The sequence below is a fragment of the Nelusetta ayraudi genome, unplaced genomic scaffold, assembly GCF_046127955.1.
Source record: "Nelusetta ayraudi isolate G7.1 ecotype Tasmania unplaced genomic scaffold, CSIRO-AGI_Nayr_v1 ptg000071l, whole genome shotgun sequence".
Taxonomy (NCBI): domain Eukaryota; kingdom Metazoa; phylum Chordata; class Actinopteri; order Tetraodontiformes; family Monacanthidae; genus Nelusetta; species Nelusetta ayraudi.
In genome coordinates this window covers 2,290,110-2,310,202 of record NW_027466121.1, presented here as the reverse complement: position 1 = coordinate 2,310,202, position 20,093 = coordinate 2,290,110, and the positions used below count along the sequence as shown (strand labels likewise).

At 39.7% G+C, this 20,093-nt stretch overlaps 2 protein-coding genes across 4 annotated transcripts in view; one reads left to right on the top strand and one right to left on the bottom strand.

The window, feature by feature from the left end:
• Window positions 1-1,589: 1,589 nt before the first annotated feature.
• LOC142899357 (myosin heavy chain, fast skeletal muscle-like) lies at window positions 1,590-11,292 on the bottom strand. The gene is made up of 39 exons (XM_076042924.1): window positions 11,072-11,292; window positions 10,836-10,979; window positions 10,588-10,744; window positions 10,462-10,489; window positions 10,274-10,376; window positions 10,081-10,173; window positions 9,929-9,992; window positions 9,747-9,845; window positions 9,555-9,658; window positions 9,308-9,446; window positions 9,051-9,169; window positions 8,788-8,937; window positions 8,511-8,681; window positions 8,123-8,423; window positions 7,948-8,018; window positions 7,774-7,861; window positions 7,529-7,646; window positions 7,326-7,449; window positions 7,072-7,212; window positions 6,732-6,983; window positions 6,412-6,654; window positions 6,147-6,323; window positions 5,916-6,061; window positions 5,704-5,794; window positions 5,206-5,595; window positions 4,974-5,100; window positions 4,764-4,882; window positions 4,480-4,676; window positions 4,160-4,343; window positions 3,908-4,073; window positions 3,695-3,819; window positions 3,293-3,601; window positions 3,005-3,208; window positions 2,774-2,899; window positions 2,522-2,692; window positions 2,310-2,414; window positions 2,121-2,216; window positions 1,890-2,021; window positions 1,590-1,700 (listed from the first exon to the last, which is right to left on the bottom strand). Exons 1-39 carry the CDS (start codon window positions 11,276-11,278, stop codon window positions 1,680-1,682), a joined length of 5,802 nt encoding a protein of 1,933 aa, XP_075899039.1. The 5' UTR covers window positions 11,279-11,292; the 3' UTR covers window positions 1,590-1,679.
• Window positions 11,293-14,972: 3,680 nt separating this feature from the next.
• nlrc5 (NLR family, CARD domain containing 5) overlaps window positions 14,973-20,093 on the top strand; it is a 28,995-nt gene continuing 23,874 nt past the window's right edge. The window contains exons 1-6 of one of the 3 annotated variants that reach the window (XM_076042562.1): window positions 14,973-15,275; window positions 16,877-17,214; window positions 17,483-17,566; window positions 18,372-18,549; window positions 18,653-18,815; window positions 19,784-19,915. In XM_076042562.1, the coding sequence (XP_075898677.1) occupies window positions 16,893-17,214; window positions 17,483-17,566; window positions 18,372-18,549; window positions 18,653-18,815; window positions 19,784-19,915 (879 nt within the window). In that variant the 5' untranslated portion in view covers window positions 14,973-15,275; window positions 16,877-16,892. Of the gene's footprint in view, window positions 15,276-16,876; window positions 17,215-17,482; window positions 17,567-18,371; window positions 18,550-18,576; window positions 18,816-19,783; window positions 19,916-20,093 lie in introns of those variants that run through there. The other 2 variants (XM_076042561.1, XM_076042560.1) reach the window with 2 other exon arrangements.

The following is a 20,093-nucleotide window of genomic DNA, read 5'->3' as shown; positions in this document are numbered from 1 at the left end:
CAACCCATATATGTTTTACTTTAAGGCGGGGTTTATATTACTTCATATGATGGGGTTTATTTTGCTTCTTTTATTCTACAAGAATTTAGTCAAACATTTTTTGGTGTTAAAATTGAATGTATTTCTGAATGTATATTGAAATATAGTTTTTAACTATAAGAGAGATATATAATAATTTATATTAATACAAACAAATTGTTTTATAGAGTAAAATTTGAATGTAATATCAGACAGGTACCGAAGCTGTCCAATTAAATTAATCGGGCAAATGGACCTTATTGGCTCATGGCATATTATCTTCTGCATGTATTTGTCAAAGAGGAGTATAATGACTTAAAAAATATATATATATCTTAGCTTTGCATTTCCATCATTTATTTATTCACCACCCTTTACTACCATAATGCACGCAGAGCTGCAACTGCTCAGGGGTAACCTACAGTCACTATTTAATTAAGTTCTGACACGTTCTGTTTTAAGGAAAGAAAATGGTAATGACAGTTGATCCTTGCAGGTTCTGCCTCAGAGAATCTGCTAATATAGTATTTGTTTTTTATAAATGTACATGCATCCACTCAAATAAAACAATAAAACAATTATCAAAATAATTGTCATATATTGCTTTAGTTGGTATAGTATGGTAAAGACCAAATTACGTTGATTTCTTTTTTAAATGTATTCTAAAAGCTCTCATCTAAATGGAAATGTTGATTTAAATGTTACTGCAGCTTGTGTTTCATCTGTCCTTCACCACACTACCAGACAGGAATCCTTGGAATCCTTTCCGTGAATGAGCTCTGCTTACAAGGCAGAATTTAAAAATGGGACACAGGCCACATATGGTAAGGACAACAGCTGATGCTTACATGGGTTTGACATTTGCTGCCTGTCGTTTCATCTAATGTTTCAGGTTCCTATGAGGAAAAGCACACTTTGTATTTGTGTTTGTCTCTGCATACAATTCTTTACTCATTTTTTTTTCTTTTTTATTATGATCTTTTCTTCTTTTTCGGTTGATTACTGATTCTTTTAAATAGACTTGTTGGTTGATTACCCACATTGAAACAGGTTATTCATTCAGCCCCATTAAAAAAATATACAGTCACCATTTCAAATGCTCATTTGGTCAGGAATTGAGTATCTAGTCAAACAACAAATAAATGAATAAATCTCTGTTACTTGTGAGAAGTGTAAGAGATACGTATCTGGTATGCACACTCATATATCAAGCAATTAACACTTAAAGTAATTCTGCACACAGAGCTTAAAGTCCATTTTTGGCTACATGCATATCATTGCATTTGAAATGTCAAGCATTATAGCTGTTGAGTGTTGGCATTCTTAAATTTCAGATGCAATACTTTTAAACTTGCACTGGTAAAAGCACTGTCTTTCCCATAGCCCTCAATCAATTAGTAACATAATAAATTTGAACTTCTCTTTGAAGAAGGTGTGTACATTTGTGCGGCAGTCTACAATCTGGAACTGCATCTGTGATTTCAGAGAAGTAAACAAGTTGGTGTCAGGCCAGTTGCTACAACAAAAAAAAATCAGATCTATATTTAATGACAAAAAACACAAAACAGGAACAATTTTAGGAGCATATGCACAAACTTTATTGTTTCAATATGTATTATCTCATATTATATGATTCAACACAGTGAAAGTCTTGGGACACTTTACTCAGCTGCTTCCTTTCCCTGCAAGTAAAATAAATGGATTAGTTTATTTTAATCACATTTCAATCACTTCAAGAATTTATTTTATGTTGCTGAAACTTTAGCCTGTGTAATTATATTAATGGAATACTTATTTTTTTTCCCATACAATCTTATATGCCGGTCAAAGAAGAAATAAAATTAAACAAATTGCAGTTAATTTCTCATTACCTTTCCACCGTCGCGGGTCTTAGCCCTCATCTTGTTGACCTGGGACTCTGCAATGTCGGCGCGCTCCTCGGCCTCCTCCAGTTCATGCTGAACCTTCCTGCACTTGGACAGGTGAACATTGGCCTGCTCCTCCTGAAATACCACAAAGAAATTTAAAGATGTGTTAGACCACAATGACCAGAGTGACATGGATGGATCAGAAATTTTCAGGAGTGACCAATGATTTCTTACCGCTTCCTCAGCCTGTCTCTTGTAGGCCTTCACCTTGAGCTGCAACTTGTCAACCAGATCCTGCAGCCTGGCAACATTTTTCTTGTCCTCCTCAGTCTGAAGGGGACAATATAGAATTTGTTGTTTGAATAAGAAGACTGAATCTTATTTTGATGAACTCCAGAAATTCGATGGTCACAACACTCGTACCTGATATGTGAGTTCCTTCACCCTCCTCTCATATTTGCGGACGCCCTTGACTGCATCACCTCCACGTCTCTGCTCGCCCTCAACTTCTGCCTCCAACTCACGCACCTTTATATTACAAATTTAAGCAATTAAATTAGAATTGAGTTGCAGAGTGTATTGCTTGTTTCTTGTCATTATCTGTGGCTTCCAAACACTCCACAGAGTCAACTCACCCTGGATTCCAGTTTCTGAAGCTGCTTCTTGCCACCCTTCATGGCCAGGTTCTCAGCTTCATCAAGACGATGCTGCAGGTCCTTAACAGCAACCTCCAAGTTCTTCTTCATCCTCTCCAGATGAGCACTGGTGTCCTGCTCCTTCTTCAGCTCCTCAGCCATCATAGCAGCCTGTGAGAGGAAACATAAATGTTCACACAGCTTCTGGCATCTCATTTTACAATAATGAACAAAGAGTGGGTGAAAACCTACATCAGTAATGGCCTTCTTGGCTTTCTCCTCTGCATTTCTGGCTTCCTGAACAGTGTCATCCACTTCACTCTGGATCTGGACGAAGTCAGCCTCAAGCTTCTTCTTTGTGTTCATCAGGCTTGTGTTCTAGGCAGCAAAATACAAAGTGACTTCAGGAATCACATCTTTCAATTCTCATTTGCTGTAAGAATTTGTCTTTTCAACTATTTTGATAGAGTATTGTTTAAGTACCTGAGAGTGCAGGAGTCCAACACGCTCACTGGCATCCACCAGCTCCTGCTCAGCAATTTTGCGGCTTCTCTCTGTCTGTTCCAGAGCAGCTCTGAGTTCCTCAATTTCAGCCACCATGAGACCATTTCTGCGCTCCACCATGGCAGCCTGTTCCTTCACGTCATCCTGGGCTCTAACAGCATCATCAAGGTGCAATTGTGCATCCTTTGGGACAGCAGATCAACAATTAAATGACATAGATACTAAAATCAAGTATCAAGTAATCAACAATTGTATTTTTCACTGTACCTTGAGCTGTGCCTGGACATTCCTCAGCTGCTTCTGGGACTCAGAAGCCTGGCGGTTGGCATGGCTCAACTGAATCTCCATCTCGTTCAGGTCTCCCTCCATCTTCTTCTTGATTCTCAGGGCATCATTTCTGCTTCTGACCTCAGAGTCCAGAGTGCCCTGCATGGAGTCAATAACTCTCTGGCTGTTCCTCTTGATCTGCTCCATCTCCTCATCTTTCTCTGCCAGCTTCCTGTCCACCTCGCCCTTAATTTGGTTAAGCTCCAGCTGGACACGCAGAATCTTGGACTCTTCATGTTCAAGAGTTCCCTGATCACAACAAAATATACATATATTACTTGTTGCCCAATGATCTCAAAGAATATTAATGCCATAGAGAAACGTATCTTGCCATGAACATACCTCAGCTTCTTCAAGGGCTGTCTGGATTTCGGACTTCTCTGTCTCCACCTGCTTCTTGGACTTCTCCAGTTCATGGATGCTCTTACCAGTCTCACCAATCTGTTCAGTCAGATCTGAGATTTCCTCTGCAGAGAAATATGTGTGTTCCAGTAGTTAAGCTCCATAGTGGAACACATCTTCATTAATTACAAAGGAAACATATGGTAAACTCACGTTGGAGGTTCTTGTTTTCACGCTTCATGGTCTCCAGCTGATCGAGAGCCTCCTCATAGGAGTTCTTCATCTTGAACAGCTCAGTGCCAAGAGAGCGAGCCTCCTTCTGGGCTCCCTCAAGCTCAGCCTGACCCTCCTCGTATTTCTGCTTCCATTCTGCCAGCACCTGATTAAATCAAATAGTACAAAGCAGTTGAGAGGTAAGCTAAATGTTGTGTGAGAAGCTCAGTGCTTTAATGCCAACGGGACTACCTTGTCAAAGTTCCTCTGCTTCTTGTCCAGATTGGCAGCCAGTCCATTGGCTCTCTCCACATCAATCATGAGGTCTTCCACCTCACTCTGGAGCCTCTGTTTGGTCTTCTCAAGGGAGGCACACTTGGAGTTCACTGCCTCAATCTGTTCCTCAGCCTCCTGAAGGCGCTGTGCCAGCTTCTTCCTGTTGGAAAGCGATACAATTTGCATTTGAATCTTTGTGTTTTGAAATGAGATGATTACATTTTTAAGGGTGTCTTGTGAAATAGATGGGAAATGCAATTATTGCTTCAAGACTTTTGCTGTCAAGTGCTACTTACTTGGCTTCCTCAAGCTCCTCAGTGCGCTGGATAGCATCAGTTTCATATTTGGTCCTCCACTGAGCCACCTCACTGTTAGCCTTGGACATGCCTCTCTGGAGCTCAGCCTTGGCCTCCTGCTCCTCTTCAAACTGCTCTCTCAGCAGATCACAGTCGTGGCGGGCTGATTGCAGGCCATGGGCAAGAGCGTTCTTGGCCTGTAAAAACAAAAATTGGGGTTAATTTTGCAAAGTGTGAAAAACACAATGCTTATCACTGCATCATCATTTTAATCATTTTCTTACCTTAACCTCCTCTTCAATCTGCCTCTTCAACTCCTCAATTTGCTGTGTGAAGGCCTGTTTGCCTCTGGTCAGCTGGGAGACAAGAGCTTCTTTCTCCTCAATTTGACGACCAAACTCACCTGGGGAGCAGCGTGTCAAATACAGTAGGTCAGCCGATGTGCACTCTCTTACTAATACCCAAGAGGTCAATCAGGGAAAAGATCTAGATACCGTTTTCTGTCAGGAGACGTGCTTTCTGGCCACCCAGGTCATTGATCTGACGGACATTTTCGTCATTCTTGGTCTTCAGTTCACTCAGTTGGTCCTCAAGAGTGCGGCACAGCTTTTCAAGGTTTCCCTGGTAAGGCAAGAGAGAAGCAGCTCAGCAGGTGTTCACTTTCAACATGTTTGTATTGACTTTAAAGATGTTATGAAAGAAAACACAACTCAATGCATTGTCTACCTTTGCCTTAGCAACAGCCTCCATGTTGCTGGAGAGGTCATCAATTTCCATTTTGTATTCACTCTTTTCCTTCTCAAGCTTTTGCTTGACACGCTGGAGATTGTCAATCTGCTCTCCCAGCTCAGCAACACTGTCGGCCTGCTTCTTGCGGAGAGCGGCAGCGGTGGCTTCATGCTGCAGAGTGGACTCCTCAAGGTCCCGACGGAGCTTCTGGAACTCAGCTTCACGCTTCTTGTTCATCTCAATCTGAGCAGCAGTGGCGCCACCAGCTTCCTCTAGCCTCTCACTGATCTCCTCAAGTTCCCTGGAGAGATCAGCTCTCTGCTTCTCAACCTTGGCACGGGCAGCACGCTCAGCCTCAATCTCTTCCTCCAGCTCCTCAATGCGGGCCTATTGAAGGTAGATGGGTAGTGAGTCTTCTTAGTAAATTGCTGTTTTATGTTCACAACTTAGAACAGATAAAAATTTATACGGGGAATGTATAGGACAGCAACTCACCTGAAGCTCCTTGATCTTCTTTTGGAGCTGAGCGCCAAGTGACTGTTCATCTTCAATCTTGCTAAGCAGCTGACTGGTTTCAAAGTCTTTCCTGGAAGGAATAAAGATCAAATGAGATCAAAAACACTGTACAAAAAAACAAAAGCTACATTAAATTAAACATTTTCATATGAAAACAAAAAACAAAAACGCCTTCAAAAAAGCTCTTTTACTTTTTCAGTTTTTCCTCAGACTGCTGCTTGTCGTTCTCAAGATCCATGATGGATTCCTGGGCCAGTTTAAGGTCACCCTCCAGCTTCCTCTTGGCTCTCTCAAGGTCCATGCGCAGCTTCTTCTCTTGCTCCAAAGAACCCTCAAGCTGAACATTTATACAAGTTAATTGTTAATTTCACAAAGATTCTTGGAGAGACATGTTTCAAAATACATGGGATTTGTGGACTCACATCATCCACTTGCTGCTCAAGCTTGGTCTTGGCCTTGGTCAGAGTGTTGACTTTGTCTTCCTCTGCCTGCAGGTCATCAAGAGTCTGCTGATGGGCCTCCTGAAGGGCTTTCTTTTCCTTGGTGAGTTTGGCAATGCTCTCATCCTGAGAGGCCATCTCTTCAGTCAGGTTCTTCACCTATGGTCCCAACAGGTATATGTTGTTAATACAATGAACTTCAATAAAGTATTGGTGAAGATTTTGTGATGTGATAAAGTTTAGAAACCTTGTTCTCTGTGGCATGTTTCTCCTTCTCCACTTTGGCCAAGGTAAGCTCCAGGTCATCAATATCTTTCTTGAGCTCTGAGCATTCATCCTCCAGCTTTCTCTTTTTGGCAGTGAGCTCAGCATTGATTTCCTCTTCATCCTCCAGTCTCTCGGTTGTCTCCTTGAGTTTGGCCTCAAGCTGGATTTTGCTCTTGATGAGTCCCTCACACCTTTCCTCAGCATCAGAGAGATTCTCTGTTTCCTGTTTGAGAAAATAGAAGTTAGCACTGTATTGCCGGAAAGTATTAGAAAGATGGCCTTGGGCTAATCTGTACTTACTGAGGCCACTTGCAGCTGCAGATCATTCTTCTCCTGCAGAAGGGACACCATCTTCTCCTCCAGTTCCTTCTTCTTGGCCAGGGCAGTAGCCAAATCTGTTTGCATTTTTCCGTAGTTCTCCTTCATCTGAGCCAACTCCTTCTCAGTTTCAGCACTCTTCAGAAGTGGTTTGATCTTGTAGTACACCTTCATCCATGGCCAGTGCTTGACATTCATGAATGAGCGGACGTTGTACTGAATGGTAAAGATGGCCTCCCTGTGGAAAGACATTGTTATAAAAAAAAGTATCTATTTGCTTTTGTTGTGTTTGAGCTAACAATTACAAATTACTCCTTTCAACTTGCCTTCTCTCAGTCATCTTCACATACTCCTTCCTCATGAGGTAAGCACGGCAAAGTGCCTGTGTCATTGTGACCAGAGCAGCCAACTTTTCATCTCTCATCTCCTCAAGGGTACCCAGGAGACCAGCCTTGAAGAACACCTGGAAAACACAGGAAATGTAAGAAAAATCAGATATTCTTTTCATCTTGCCATAATTGCCTTTTGGCTGAAAACATATGAAATATGATTTAGATTATATATGCAGTTGCATACCTTGGTGTGACCAAATCTGTACTGATCGTGATCAACATCAATGGACCCAAGCAGCTTCTCTGAAGCCTTCTTGTTGTCAATGAACTGTCCCTCAGGGATGACACTGGCATTCAGCACCTTGTATCTTTTAGAGTGGAGCCACTGATTAGTAGATGGATTTCAAAGCATGTCAACCAAAGTTTTGTAAATGTTTCAATCGATACCTCTGCTTGAAGTCAGCATAAAGAATTCTGCTGGGGAAACCTTTCCTGCAGATTCTGATACCCTCAAGTACACCGTTACACCTGAGCTGGTGGATGACCAGGAAGTTCTCCATCAGACCTGTTCAAAAGAGGTTTTGTTACTCTGTGATCAATGCATTAGGCTATTTTAAGACAACACAGAGCAGTAACTAAGTTAACCAAAACAACATTGATGCTTTTATAGACAAAGGATGCTGTCGTTATACCTGGAACCTTAGTCTCATTGGGAATCAGACAACGCACAAAGTGAGGATGTGTGCTCCTCAAGTTTGTCATCAGCTTGCCCAAGTTCTCCTGTGGATCCAGAAAGACTTGTCATGTCATGGAATGTAAAACGGGAGTGATTTCTGAGTGAAAATATTTGCCATTATAAGTCTTACCCTGAACTGTGAAGACACAGTCTGCATAGAGCCACCCTTCTTCTTGCCTCCCTTCTTTCCGCCACCAGTCTCTAAAAGGTATTTTACAGTACGATTAAGAATGTGTAATAGAATTCAGAATGTTACCTCAATTTTGGTCAGCCGACTGTAGTAATTAGTATGACAGTTATCATACCCTCAACAACAGGTGGGTACAGGATAGGCAGCAGTTTAACTGAGGACTTCTGGTACAGCTGCAAAACGGACTCATTCAGGGGGTCCTTGTTCTTGTCCAGCCAGCCAGAGATGTTGTAGTCCACGGTACCAGCATAGTGCACCAGAGAGAAGTGGGCCTCAGCCTTGCCCTTGGCTGGCTTGGGCTTCTCAAATGCTCTGTTCTTTCCAAGATGCTGATCATACAGTTTGTTCTTGAAGGATGTATCAGTGGCCTTGGGGAACATGCACTCCTCTTCAAGGATGGAGAAGATGCCCATGGGCTAATGGAAAAACACAAGAAAAGGAAAGTATGTAAGTCAACAAAAAGGACTGTATTTAGAGTACCTTCAGAGACAGAAAATAATTACCTTCTCAATAAGCTCAATGCAGGCAGCCAAGTCCATACCGAAGTCAATGAACTCCCAGATAATACCCTCCTTCTTGTATTCCTCTTGCTCCAGGACGAACATGTGGTGATTGAAGAACTGCTGCAGTTTCTCATTGGTGAAGTTAATGCACAGCTGCTCCATGCTGTTGTACTGTAAGGGGGTAAATAATCAACATGATTTTGTGTTTGATACTAATAAATAAATAAATCTGTTGTGACTGATCAGCTGATTAACTATGAAACAAAGTCAGCCTTACATCAAAGATTTCAAAGCCAGCAATATCCAGGACCCCAATGAAGAACTGGCGTGGCTGTTTTGTGTCCAACATCTGGTTGATGCGGACGACCATCCACAAGAACATCCTCTCATAGATTGACTTGGCCAGAGCAGGTACTGAGTTCAGCACCTGAACAACCACAATGATTTTTTTGTCAGTCAGGAATACGTCCTACTTGCACATAATCATTAGGAAATATTAGGTCTTTCTGAATTTGAAGAATTTGGTGAATCTTCAGTTACCTGAGGCACAGTCTGTCCCTTGGTGACAAACTCATTTCCGACCTTCACTCTGGGATAGCAGAGACCCTTCAGCATGTCAGCAGAGTTCAGACCCAGCAAGTAGGCAACCTTATCGGCATCTGGATGAACATTTGTATTTCACCTATTAATCCACCACTTAATGGATCACAAGAGTGCACTCTAACACGGAAATTTGACTTGACAAGGAAGTTTCCTGCTATTTTCAAAATCATTCAGTCTGTGAAGGCAATACTCACCCTCTGTGCCATCAGGCTCAGCCTGCTCCTCACGCTGCTTCTGCTTGAACTTCATGTTACCATGGTGAAGCACAGCTCCTGTCATCTTGTAGATGCTCATCTTCTCTTCATTGGTGAAGCCCAGAATATCAATGGCTTGCTGTTTTTAAGAGAAAACTCTGTGTTAAATTTTTATCATGTTGCTAAAATGTCTGCTTCGACTTGCACTTGAGACACGTAGCTATGACTTTTTTGTAAGAGCACTTACATCAGTGGCATCCAGCTCAACTTTGTCATCAATGCTGGCCACAGTGATCTGACCCTGACTGCACATGGGGAAGTCATAGGGGTTGGTTGAGATGAGAGACAATTCTGGAAATTGAAAAAAACAAAACAATCATGAGTCTTTTAGTATGGTGTACATGTAAATCACAAATGTGCAGCATTTTAATATTTTTACCAATGAGCTCTGGCTTGTGGTTGGTCATCATCTGATAGAAGATGTGGTAGCCTCTCTCATCAGGAAGCTGGAATGTCACTCTAGACTTCTCCAGCAGATCTGGAAATGTCAGTCACAAGTCACAATATGCAATCTGCACAGTCTGTAATCTTACTTTTACAAGCATAAGTTGTTATACTCACAAGTCTCAATATCAGCACTAGCCAGTTTGCCAGTGGTGCCGAAATGGATCCTGATGAATTTACCCTGTTTGGAACAAAGTAAGACTTAACTTGTCACCTTTTGAGTATCTAAAACAGCATTTCTTCTTGTGATGAAATCTCCATATACTTACGAAACGAGAGGAGTTGTCATTCCTCACGGTTTTGGCATTACCATAGGCCTCCAGCAGAGGGTTGGCAGCAATAATCTGGTCCTCCAGGGAGCCCTACATTTGGAGTAAAGAATCATTTAAGAAACCTGCTGGAATGCATGTCCTCATTGTCAGAAATGTGAATCGTTTCAATCATGCAGCTACATTCACCCACCTTTGACTGGTCCTGCTTCTTCTTCTCTCCACCAACTGAGATTGTTGCAAAGTACTGGATGACACGCTTGGTGTTCACAGTCTTTCCGGCACCAGATTCTCCACTGGGTATAGATATGAAATAATAAGCATTTGTTGTCTCACAATCATGTTTCACGAAATTGAGAAGTTCAGTCATTTGTAACTTACGTGATCAAAACAGACTGGTTCTCCCTATCTGTTTACAAAGAAATATAAACATATATTTATATAAACGGGCACTGGACAGTACGCAAGGTATACTGTGTAAATGCAAATTAAACATTAATAACTTACCAGTAAGCATAAACTGATAAGCGTTGTCAGAGACAGAGAAGATGTGGGGTGGAGCCTCCATACGCTTCTTGCCTCTGTAGGCACTGACGACTTCAGAATCGTACACTGGGAGCATCTTGTAGGGGTTCACAGTTGCACAGAACAACCCAGAGTAGGTCTGAAAGTGAGCAGAGGAAATAAAACATCACTTTTTGTTTCCAGTGTCCTTGCTGAATACATCACTTTAGTTACAAAGCATATTTTCTTACGTAGATCATCCATGCTGCATAACGCTCTTTGAGGTTATACAGCACAGAGGCTTCATTGAGATGGGTCATCATGGCCATGTCCTCAATTTTGTCGAACTTGGGAGGATTCATTGGACTGACGTCATCTTCTTTCACTGTTTTCTCCTGGAACAGAACAAAGCTTGCAATGAGAACTGGATACATTATGTCTTCTTGCAATTCTGATTTTTTTTTTATTTATATATATATATACAAACCTCCTGAGTGTCCAAGACTTTGACAGTGACTTTGCCACCGTCTTTCTTGATGATTGTACCCTTAAGGTACAGCTCCTTAGCATCAACCACGTAGCAGGCAGTCTTGGCATCAAAAGGTCTGTTTTGAGCCTCGACTCTCTCCTTCTCTGGCTTACGGAGGTAAATGGCAGCCTTGCCATATAAGGCCATCTCTGCGTCCGTACTCATGGTGGCGGCTTATGTCTTTAAATTAAAAGAAATAGTGTGTTTCAGTATTGTTCGCTTTAGAGGTGATTAAAATTGCATTGTTAGGACTACAGAAAAACATGTACATACAAAAAAAGTTGTCTCTTTTTGAGTTTGTCAAAATGACAAATTACTCAGATTTTTTTCAGATCAATAATTACATTTCAGCACATTATGCCAGTCTCAAAGTTAAACCTGAATCATCAGTCTCTTAGTGCTTATCTTCAAGTGTAATATGATTCATCTCGTTCTTTTGGCTCCACAGTAAGTGAACTGCGTCTGTCTGTCCCCATCCTCTCCATCCTCTTCTCCTACATCAACTTCTTCCTATTTCACTACACCCATTAATCTTCTCCTTAGTCTTCTTTGAGGACTACCACCTGTTAGTTTCACCCTCAGTATTTTGTTTGCTGATATTTTCACTGTCCCTCCTCTGTACATATTCAAACCATCTCAGTCTGGCCTCTTCAGGTTTACCTCCAAAATATCAAAAGTGCTATCCTTTTGGTGTACTTATTTCTAATCCAATCAGGAATCAAGACAACAAACTAAATCAACAGTTGTCTTGTTTTCACAAATGCAGTACTCTCTGTGTGCTGTCAATCTGATTGCACATGCAAGGAGAGTCAACAACTATACATACCGTTCTCCTTCCCTCTTTGAAAAGTGTTAGGTTCCACAAACCTGAGAAAGACAAACATTTTTGTCAATACGCATCACAAAATAACATTTAGATACATTCTAATAAATATATTATCGAAAATCGAAATGATACAAATAAAAATATATATAATAATAAAATATTATAATAAAAATAGTGCCCTTTTTACTTCTTTATGATGTATATTTTTATAGTTTGCATAAATAATAGTTTAACATTATTTTGTATTGTTGACTAAAATAAAGAGGATTAAATAAACTGTAGTATTCCAGAAGCAGCCATCCTCACCGCAAGCAGGATCTTCACTTGTCTTCCACCACACACTCTGAGCTCCTCCTGGGAGTCCTTATATTCACTTCTGTCTGCTTACAAAGCAAAGCTTAAAGGTGGGTAACACACCATATATGGTTGCACCGACAGCTATAGTATGTCATGAGGCATTTGAAAAATTTAGCTGGCACTAAATTTGGGATAATGTTTACCAGCAGAGAACACTTTCACATGTTCAGAAATTAGAATTACATATTTGTCTACAGTGCCCAATTTAACATGAAGGTTTTTTTTTTGATTGATTAATTATCACTTTCTTCTTAAGATGTAACACAGTTAAGATACACCTGTCTAATTCATGTATCTTATATGTTAGGGACAGTATTTTATTTTATAGAATTACATGAAAAAGTTATAGACATACAGTCAATATATTTATGTAAGTGAACCACAAAAAGTATTCATCCTAAACCATCCTACCTACACACAAAATTATGTGTGGGGAACAAAAAAATATTGCAAATGCCATTGTCAATCAATATTTTTTGAGTGCATCCCCAAATGTATCAAGCTATTAAAAAAGGGAATTGTCTTTGCTTAAAGCAGTTTTATTTTTATTTTTTAACACCTACCATATACTTAAACCGTTGATCTGTTTCAGCTAAGTCAATGTAATAGGATAGGTGTTAGGGTATTGAGAAGGAAAAATGAGGCTGGCAGGTCAAAGGTTTGAGTGGGATCGTGTAGTCAGCAGAGTGGGCGTGATGAAGCTGAACGCAGTTGTCGAAGGTCCTGTAAAAGACACTCATCTGATTAGTTACCGAAGACAGACAGCCTCGTACAGAAAATCCATGACCACTCATGGTATGCTCTATTTCTGTTCTTTAAAACAAGAACACTTGGACACACTTCAAGAGTGTTGGGAATAAATTTCAATTAATTTGAAGTAAATATGGTTTAAAAGACCTGTTCTTTCCTTAAACACGGTAAACTGCTTACAGTACAGTCCCTACACATTCTGCCATGAATAATAACAGTAAAGGGGTCCTTAAGTTTGGTTGTGGACCTTCATTTCATTACTCAGCTGTTGAACACTTTTGAATTGCAATGGAGATCACAGATTTCTGATACTATGGTGTAATGCAGATGGAGATGGCAGGGCATGTCATAGTCTGACATATTCTCATTGTGTCATTGTTTTGCATAATTTTTAATCACTCCAACTGAGAAACTATTGGGAGTTATATATTGAGTGTCTAGGCTTGTTGTTTTCAAAAGGGAAAAAAAATGTAAGTACTTGAGTGAAAAAAAACAAGAATTTATTTTCCTCTCGCAAATGTGTGTGGTGTTGTGACAATTTGCTAATCCTTCAGTGTGCCAATTTATTTACATCATATCAAAACTAATTTATGTTAATGTATGTCACTGTGTACAAAATGTTACATTGTTACATTACATTATTAACAATTATCAATGTTATTTAAACATTAATAGTCCCTTTATTCGGAACTGTGAAGATTGATGTTTGGCAAATTTTATATTTATTTAAACAGGAGAACCACATTGAGATCATAATGACCAAGTGGTGTCCTGCACAGGTGGAAATTGACTGGCAACTATAATGTCAGGTGCCAAAAGCCGAGGTGCCTTGATTTAAGCCTGCTGTGTGACAAAATAAAACATGATTAGTTGCAGTTCTCCATATTTCTAATATAAACACTTAATAAGCTCAGGATGTTCAATGTTTCTCAGGCCAACAATAAGTAGAGAGCAAAATTCAGCATCAATGTGATATGTATAAGTATGGGTGACATGATTTGTATTTGTTGAATGATATTCTGTTTTGTTTTGTTTTTTTGTTTGTTGTTGTTGTTGTTGTTGTTGTTGTTGTTGTTTTGTTTTTTTACATCTGCTAGGGGTAACTACGCACAATAAAGTTTGTTTGTTTTTTTTCACTTGAAGACTCAAACCTTTTTCTCAAAGGTCCGTATTTACTTTACATTTAAATTTAGACGTCTGGAACAATTTGCAACATTAACATCTTCTGTGAGTGAAGAAGTAATGAATTTACTTCTTCACTCACAGTAACGTAAAGTAAATTCCCATGTTCATGCAACGTACAAAGTTCATGATAGTGTTAATGTTTTGAAACTAGAACATCCTATAGTTAGATGTGTGGGTGGTATCAGGAGGTAACACCCGCCCACCTGCCATGAAGATTAGTTGGCTACTAAATGTTAGCACCGCCCACAAATGTATGACCAACAGTTTTTGTTTTTTTTTTTTTTTTTAAACAGTTTGTCAACATACATATTTAGGACTTCTTTCGATAATGAGAGCAAGACAGTTATAGTCTTTTTGCAACCAACTTTAGTGGTTCCTGTTTGCCAAATGATAGAATGCAGGTTTTTATATTATTATTATTATTATTATTATTATTATTATTATTATTATTATCAATTACGGGGGAGTGGCATCAAATGAAGCTCATGGTGATGGTCTGCGACAGCACTCTCCGTGTGTGCTTCACAGAGGGGGCTGGGTGGGTGGGGTGGCTCAGGCTCACTGCGCTCTTGCGAACAAGCGGAGAGGAGCAGAGGAAGAGATACTGGAGAGAACGAAAGTAGTCATCGCTGCTGGATGCTGTGAATCATTTCGGGGCCACACCGTATTCAACAATTGAAACAACAAAACACGACCAACACTTGGCAGTTTTTGCAGTTTATTACGATAAATACGGTCTGGGTTCCGGTCATCCGCGGGCACCCGTAGTAGTCTTAAGAGAATCCGTAACGGACAATTTCGAGTAGGGAAGCTGAATCGTGGTATACGCTCATCATAATGGAGATCCCATCACTTGTTCATTATTTTTGTGATTCTGGCACAGTTATTCGTTTGTTGATTTGTGTCGTTTTTATCCGCGCGGGGCGCGTAAAGGGCGTCGTCACAAAACGAAACCAAAACAAAACAAAAAAAAGCCTCTGCTCATAGTTTCGGTTTATCATAAACCGCCACCGAGCTGCTAGACAATGCAGTGTGCAGGCTTTGGTAAGTGATCGTTTTGTCTCAAAACTCTAAATTGAGCTGTTGAACGACCAGAACGATCAATTGTTTGCGCTTTTTAACGGTTCCACTAGCTCGTGACTTAAAGCGCTTTGTGTTGCTTAACAATGGCCTTGCCTCGATGAACACGCAGTTTGGGTGTGTGTGTGGGGGGTGTAATATAATATAATATAATATAATATAATATAACATAATATAATATATATTTTTCTTTTTTACAGTCGCACTGGCTTTCCATAGGAACTACTTTTAGCTTACAGTGCATGTACTCCATCGCTGGGGGAAAAAAATAAAAAAAATAAAATAATTACCACGTGCGCACAAACGACCTCCAACGTCTGGAAAGGTCTGTGAGCGTTCCTTTCGCAGCCACGGGTTGTCAAATGTACAAATTTATTTGCTTTCAGCACTATCGTTTGGTCTCGCCTGGACTCAGCCCGGGGAAATAGACTAAGCTTGTATTCACAGTTCAGGAGAAATATCTCTGAGAGAGTTATGTGTTAAAGGAGAAAGTCAGTTGACTCTGCGGAACATGAAACTGCAAGCTGTCGGTGAATTTAAGTCCGATAAATGAGCATAAAACAACAGTTCTGCTGGAAAACAATATATATTTTTTTAAACTATCTCTCGTTATGTTATGTCATCATCATAAGCTTCTACTTCAATTGCTTAGAAAATGGTGAGCACAAGGTTACCTGACAAAAAAAAAAGTCAGAGAAACTGTTCGGTCTTCATATCCAATGCCAGATACGGGTTATTTGTGTAAGAGCAATACACATTTTCTCATTGGGAGGGTGTGCTGTTTTGACAAGATTTCTACAGCATAAAGTAATGACCACGTGAACCATGTGAACCTGGACTGCATCACAAAACATACAAAATAGACCCTACTAGATGTTAAGAATATAGTTTAAGGTTGTTTCCTGCCCTAAGAGCTCAGAAATGACGTCTCCATTTGCTAATTATGTTTGTGTGACTGCAAAAAGACATTTTGGTTAAAAATTTGTCTCAAAAGTTGGTGAATGATTTCTATGCAAGTTATATTTGTATTTTTGTTTGGAATATTTGCTTCTGTTTGATACCCTGGCTTGTGGCGTTTTGTTTGTGGCCTGTATGTTGTTCTGGGTTCTTATCTGATCCTCCACCTTCTTTCCACACACCAACGGCATGCGCATCAGGCCAACTGGCAGCCATCAGTTGCCGTAGGTGCGTGTGCTACCGAAGACAGTTGTTTGGCTCTATTTGGCCCTGCAAAAAACTGTCGACTTGTCCTGGCAGCAACCTTGCCTTTCGTCCCGAGACAGCTGAGTTAGGCTCTGAGTATTGGAAAAGCAGTCATAGAAAGTGGATGAATGAATATTTGCTCCTTTCAGAATTAACTAATTAACTACTATTAATTATCTCAGCTGTAAGACATGTGAAGATAGTCTGCATTTCGCATGCTGGTTTCTATTTCTTTGGGTAAATATAGCATATTAAATGATTGACCTCCTACTTTCAGACCTTTCGTCATGTATCACTGAGCTCATTTCCTCATTTAATTTGCGTGCTGTTTTGTTTTTGTTTGCTTTTTGTTTTTTAACCAGCTGATGGAGTCTGACCATGGATGAGGAGGCTGAGCCTGAGAATGTGAAAGTTGTCCTGGTTCAAGAATTCTCAGAGTTGCTCACCATCCTTTCCAGTCAGCCGTCAGCCACCATAGAGCAGTTATGCCAAATGCTCCCCAAGGCTGCTCTGACAGGCATCAGACAGTCAGCTTCTCCTGACACAGCACTCAGGGAACGAGTCACAACAATGCTGGAGTACTTCACTGAGGCCAGTGCTGAAGAATGTTGCCACTTTCTCCAGACTGTCTGCATGTTGTGCGAGAACATCCCCATGCGTCTGGAGATGAAGCTCATGTCAGTCGCATGGCATGGAAACAGTGAGTACAAAACCATGCCACTAAAAAAGTGGCAAGTTAGCTCACTTTAAATGTTTCAAAAACTGATTTTAAATGTTGAAAAGTGAAAAGGCAGAGTGGAGAAAATAGATATGATTCTTCCCTAAATCTCAATTGTGAATGAACATGAAACTTGGAGCCTTGATCCTCACCGGCAGACAATTTAGTATTGAGTTCGCCCTCAATCTTTTTTTTTTTTTTTCATTTGTTTGTTTTTTACCTGGATTTTTCCTGTGGTTCTGCATTACAGATGTTAGAAGAAGTCCAACTGTAAAAGAAGAAGTGTTGGCATCATCCCGTTCAGACTATCAACTCATCAAACGTCCACGGATCGGTAGAACATTTTATATTTCTAGATTAATGTAACATCAAATACTATAATTACAGTCTTGTAGAGAGTGATAAAAAATAAGAATAATATGAATAGATAACAACAATAGGTACAGGATACATTAATATAAATAAAATGAAATAAAAATAAATGTAACAGCTGCCCGCGTCGCAATTAATCCGGCTCTACCAGGTACTCAAATTGCTCTGTCAGCATTAATAACTAACATTCTCATTTTAAATACGTTCTGTTAATCTAAAGAGGGAATGCAGCAATGAAAAGGTTCTGTTTATTTATTTGCTGCCAGTGCTGGCAGCTTCCTGTGTAAAGACATAACCATAAAATTGCAAAGTGCCAAACACCAAACGTGAAATGAGAGCGTTGTCATTCCACTGACACACGTTAACTGTCACAGTAAACCAGGCATCTGGCATATTTTAAAGTCTGACAAAGTGTCACATTACAAGGGTGGTCCACTTCTGTGTTTATGCTGAAAACAAACCAAGCCATCACCCCACAAAATAGTGAAAAACCAATGGATCTTAATTTATTTCCAAAACATATTTTTTGATTTATATTTTTGTTTAAGGAAGTTGCCTTTTTTGAGTAATTCAGTGTTGTAAAACATAACTAAATAACATTCAACCCTTTAATGTTTCCTCTTATATTTTAGGAACATCTATATTGGATCTTCACTCTTCCTAAAAGAGGAAAACAGTGTTATATTATATTATTATATTATATATTATATTATATATGTGTATATATATTTATATATATATACATATAAATTGTTCTCTATTCACAGACTACTGGGAAGAGAACATTCATGCAGTGGCCAATTTACTTTCGAAGAGGTGGAAGCAGCTTACTGAGAACCTTGTGTGTGAGGTCTCACTGGAGAATGTGTGGGTCACCCCAAGAGGGATCAGCAGAGTCAGAGAAAAACCTGATCAAACCCCTGGACCATCAGGCAAAGGAAGCAAAGCAGGCTAGTACAACGCTTTTTTTTATTGAGAAATTGTTTTTCAACCTCAACAATTTATAAAATTGTATACTTGGTTGTATACTAATTACATGTTTGGAAACAAACCCAGATAATGAGGGGGATTTGGGGTCTGTGGAGCCCAGAATGCCATTGGAGACATTCCTCAGTGGATGTGCAGGCAAGGTGACAGTCCTCATTGGCCCGTCTGGATCAGGAAAGAGTCTGCTGATGTCCCATTTAGGACAACAATGGGCAAGAAAACTAGTAGGTGTACAACATTCATGGCTCTTTTTTTTTTTTTTTTTTTTTTTTAAAGAATTCTCTTGGGATTTCTGTCGATTTAGTTTAATTTTAAACCAGAGTCTGTGTTTTTATTATATTGCAATAAAAAAAAAACTTGTAATGGAAACAACTACGAACTTCGAAAAGCCTCTCAAATATATCGCTAAAAGGTTCTTACACTCTCATGAGGTGTTTTTTTTTTTAGACGTATCGATATAGAGGTATATCGCAAAAGTGTAATGGAAACACTTTTTCCGCTTTAACATGTCACGGGAAAAATATAACAACCATTCTTCACAGCAAACAAACGTAAACAAACAAAAGCAAACGCAACACCCGTAAAATCCTGCCCCCCACCAGGTTTTACGAGTGGGGGCGAGATTTTACGAGAATCCAGTCTCCTCCCATCAGGCGTCCTTTTTCTGCAATTATATGTATTATTATTTTCCATATATAATAAAATATGTTTTTTGTATGGGTACTGCAAGCCCAAATTTCACTTAAGTGTACCTTTCACTGTTAAACAGCAGAACCTCTGTTGTTAACTCTGTGACTTATTAGTACTCACTTACTTAGCACATGTACAGTCTATTCAACTATTTACCATGAAACAACACGATTCAACTTTTAAAGCACAGTAATTATGATGAATAGAGCTTTTCCAAGACACACTGTACTAACAGGGAACAGGAGTAATGTTTACAATGTTTAACATTAAGTTACATTATAAAAAGTGCTTCTGCCCATCCACTATAGGGAACTCAAGACGACATGCAACTGAGTGTAATATATTTATACTGCTGCCAGCTGATTTTATATTTTTGTGATTCACTATTGGGGTCAATTACTGACATTTGATCACTGACAACAAAAATAATTGAAATTCTCTTTAATTATTATGTTTTAACCCACTTCCATTTCTATTCATTTTACTCTTTGTTATCATGCAGGGCCCAATTCCACCCTCCGTCCTTTTTGTCCTGCTTGAGTTTCGTCAGCTCAATATAATACGCCACTCTCTCTCCCTGTCTGAGCTGCTGTTTCGACACTTTCTCCCTCCGACAGGCAGCAGTGCTGATAAGGTATTCAGGAAGTAATGTGATTTTTTTTTAAATATAATTTGGGGCCTTTATCTGGTTTAATAATTAAGTCAGTCAAAACACAGTATCAGGAGTATGGCTTGGCAATAAAGATTTGCAGAACAAAAGAGCAATTGTAATAGAAACTGACAAGATTGCTTTCTGTGGAGAAAACAACGTA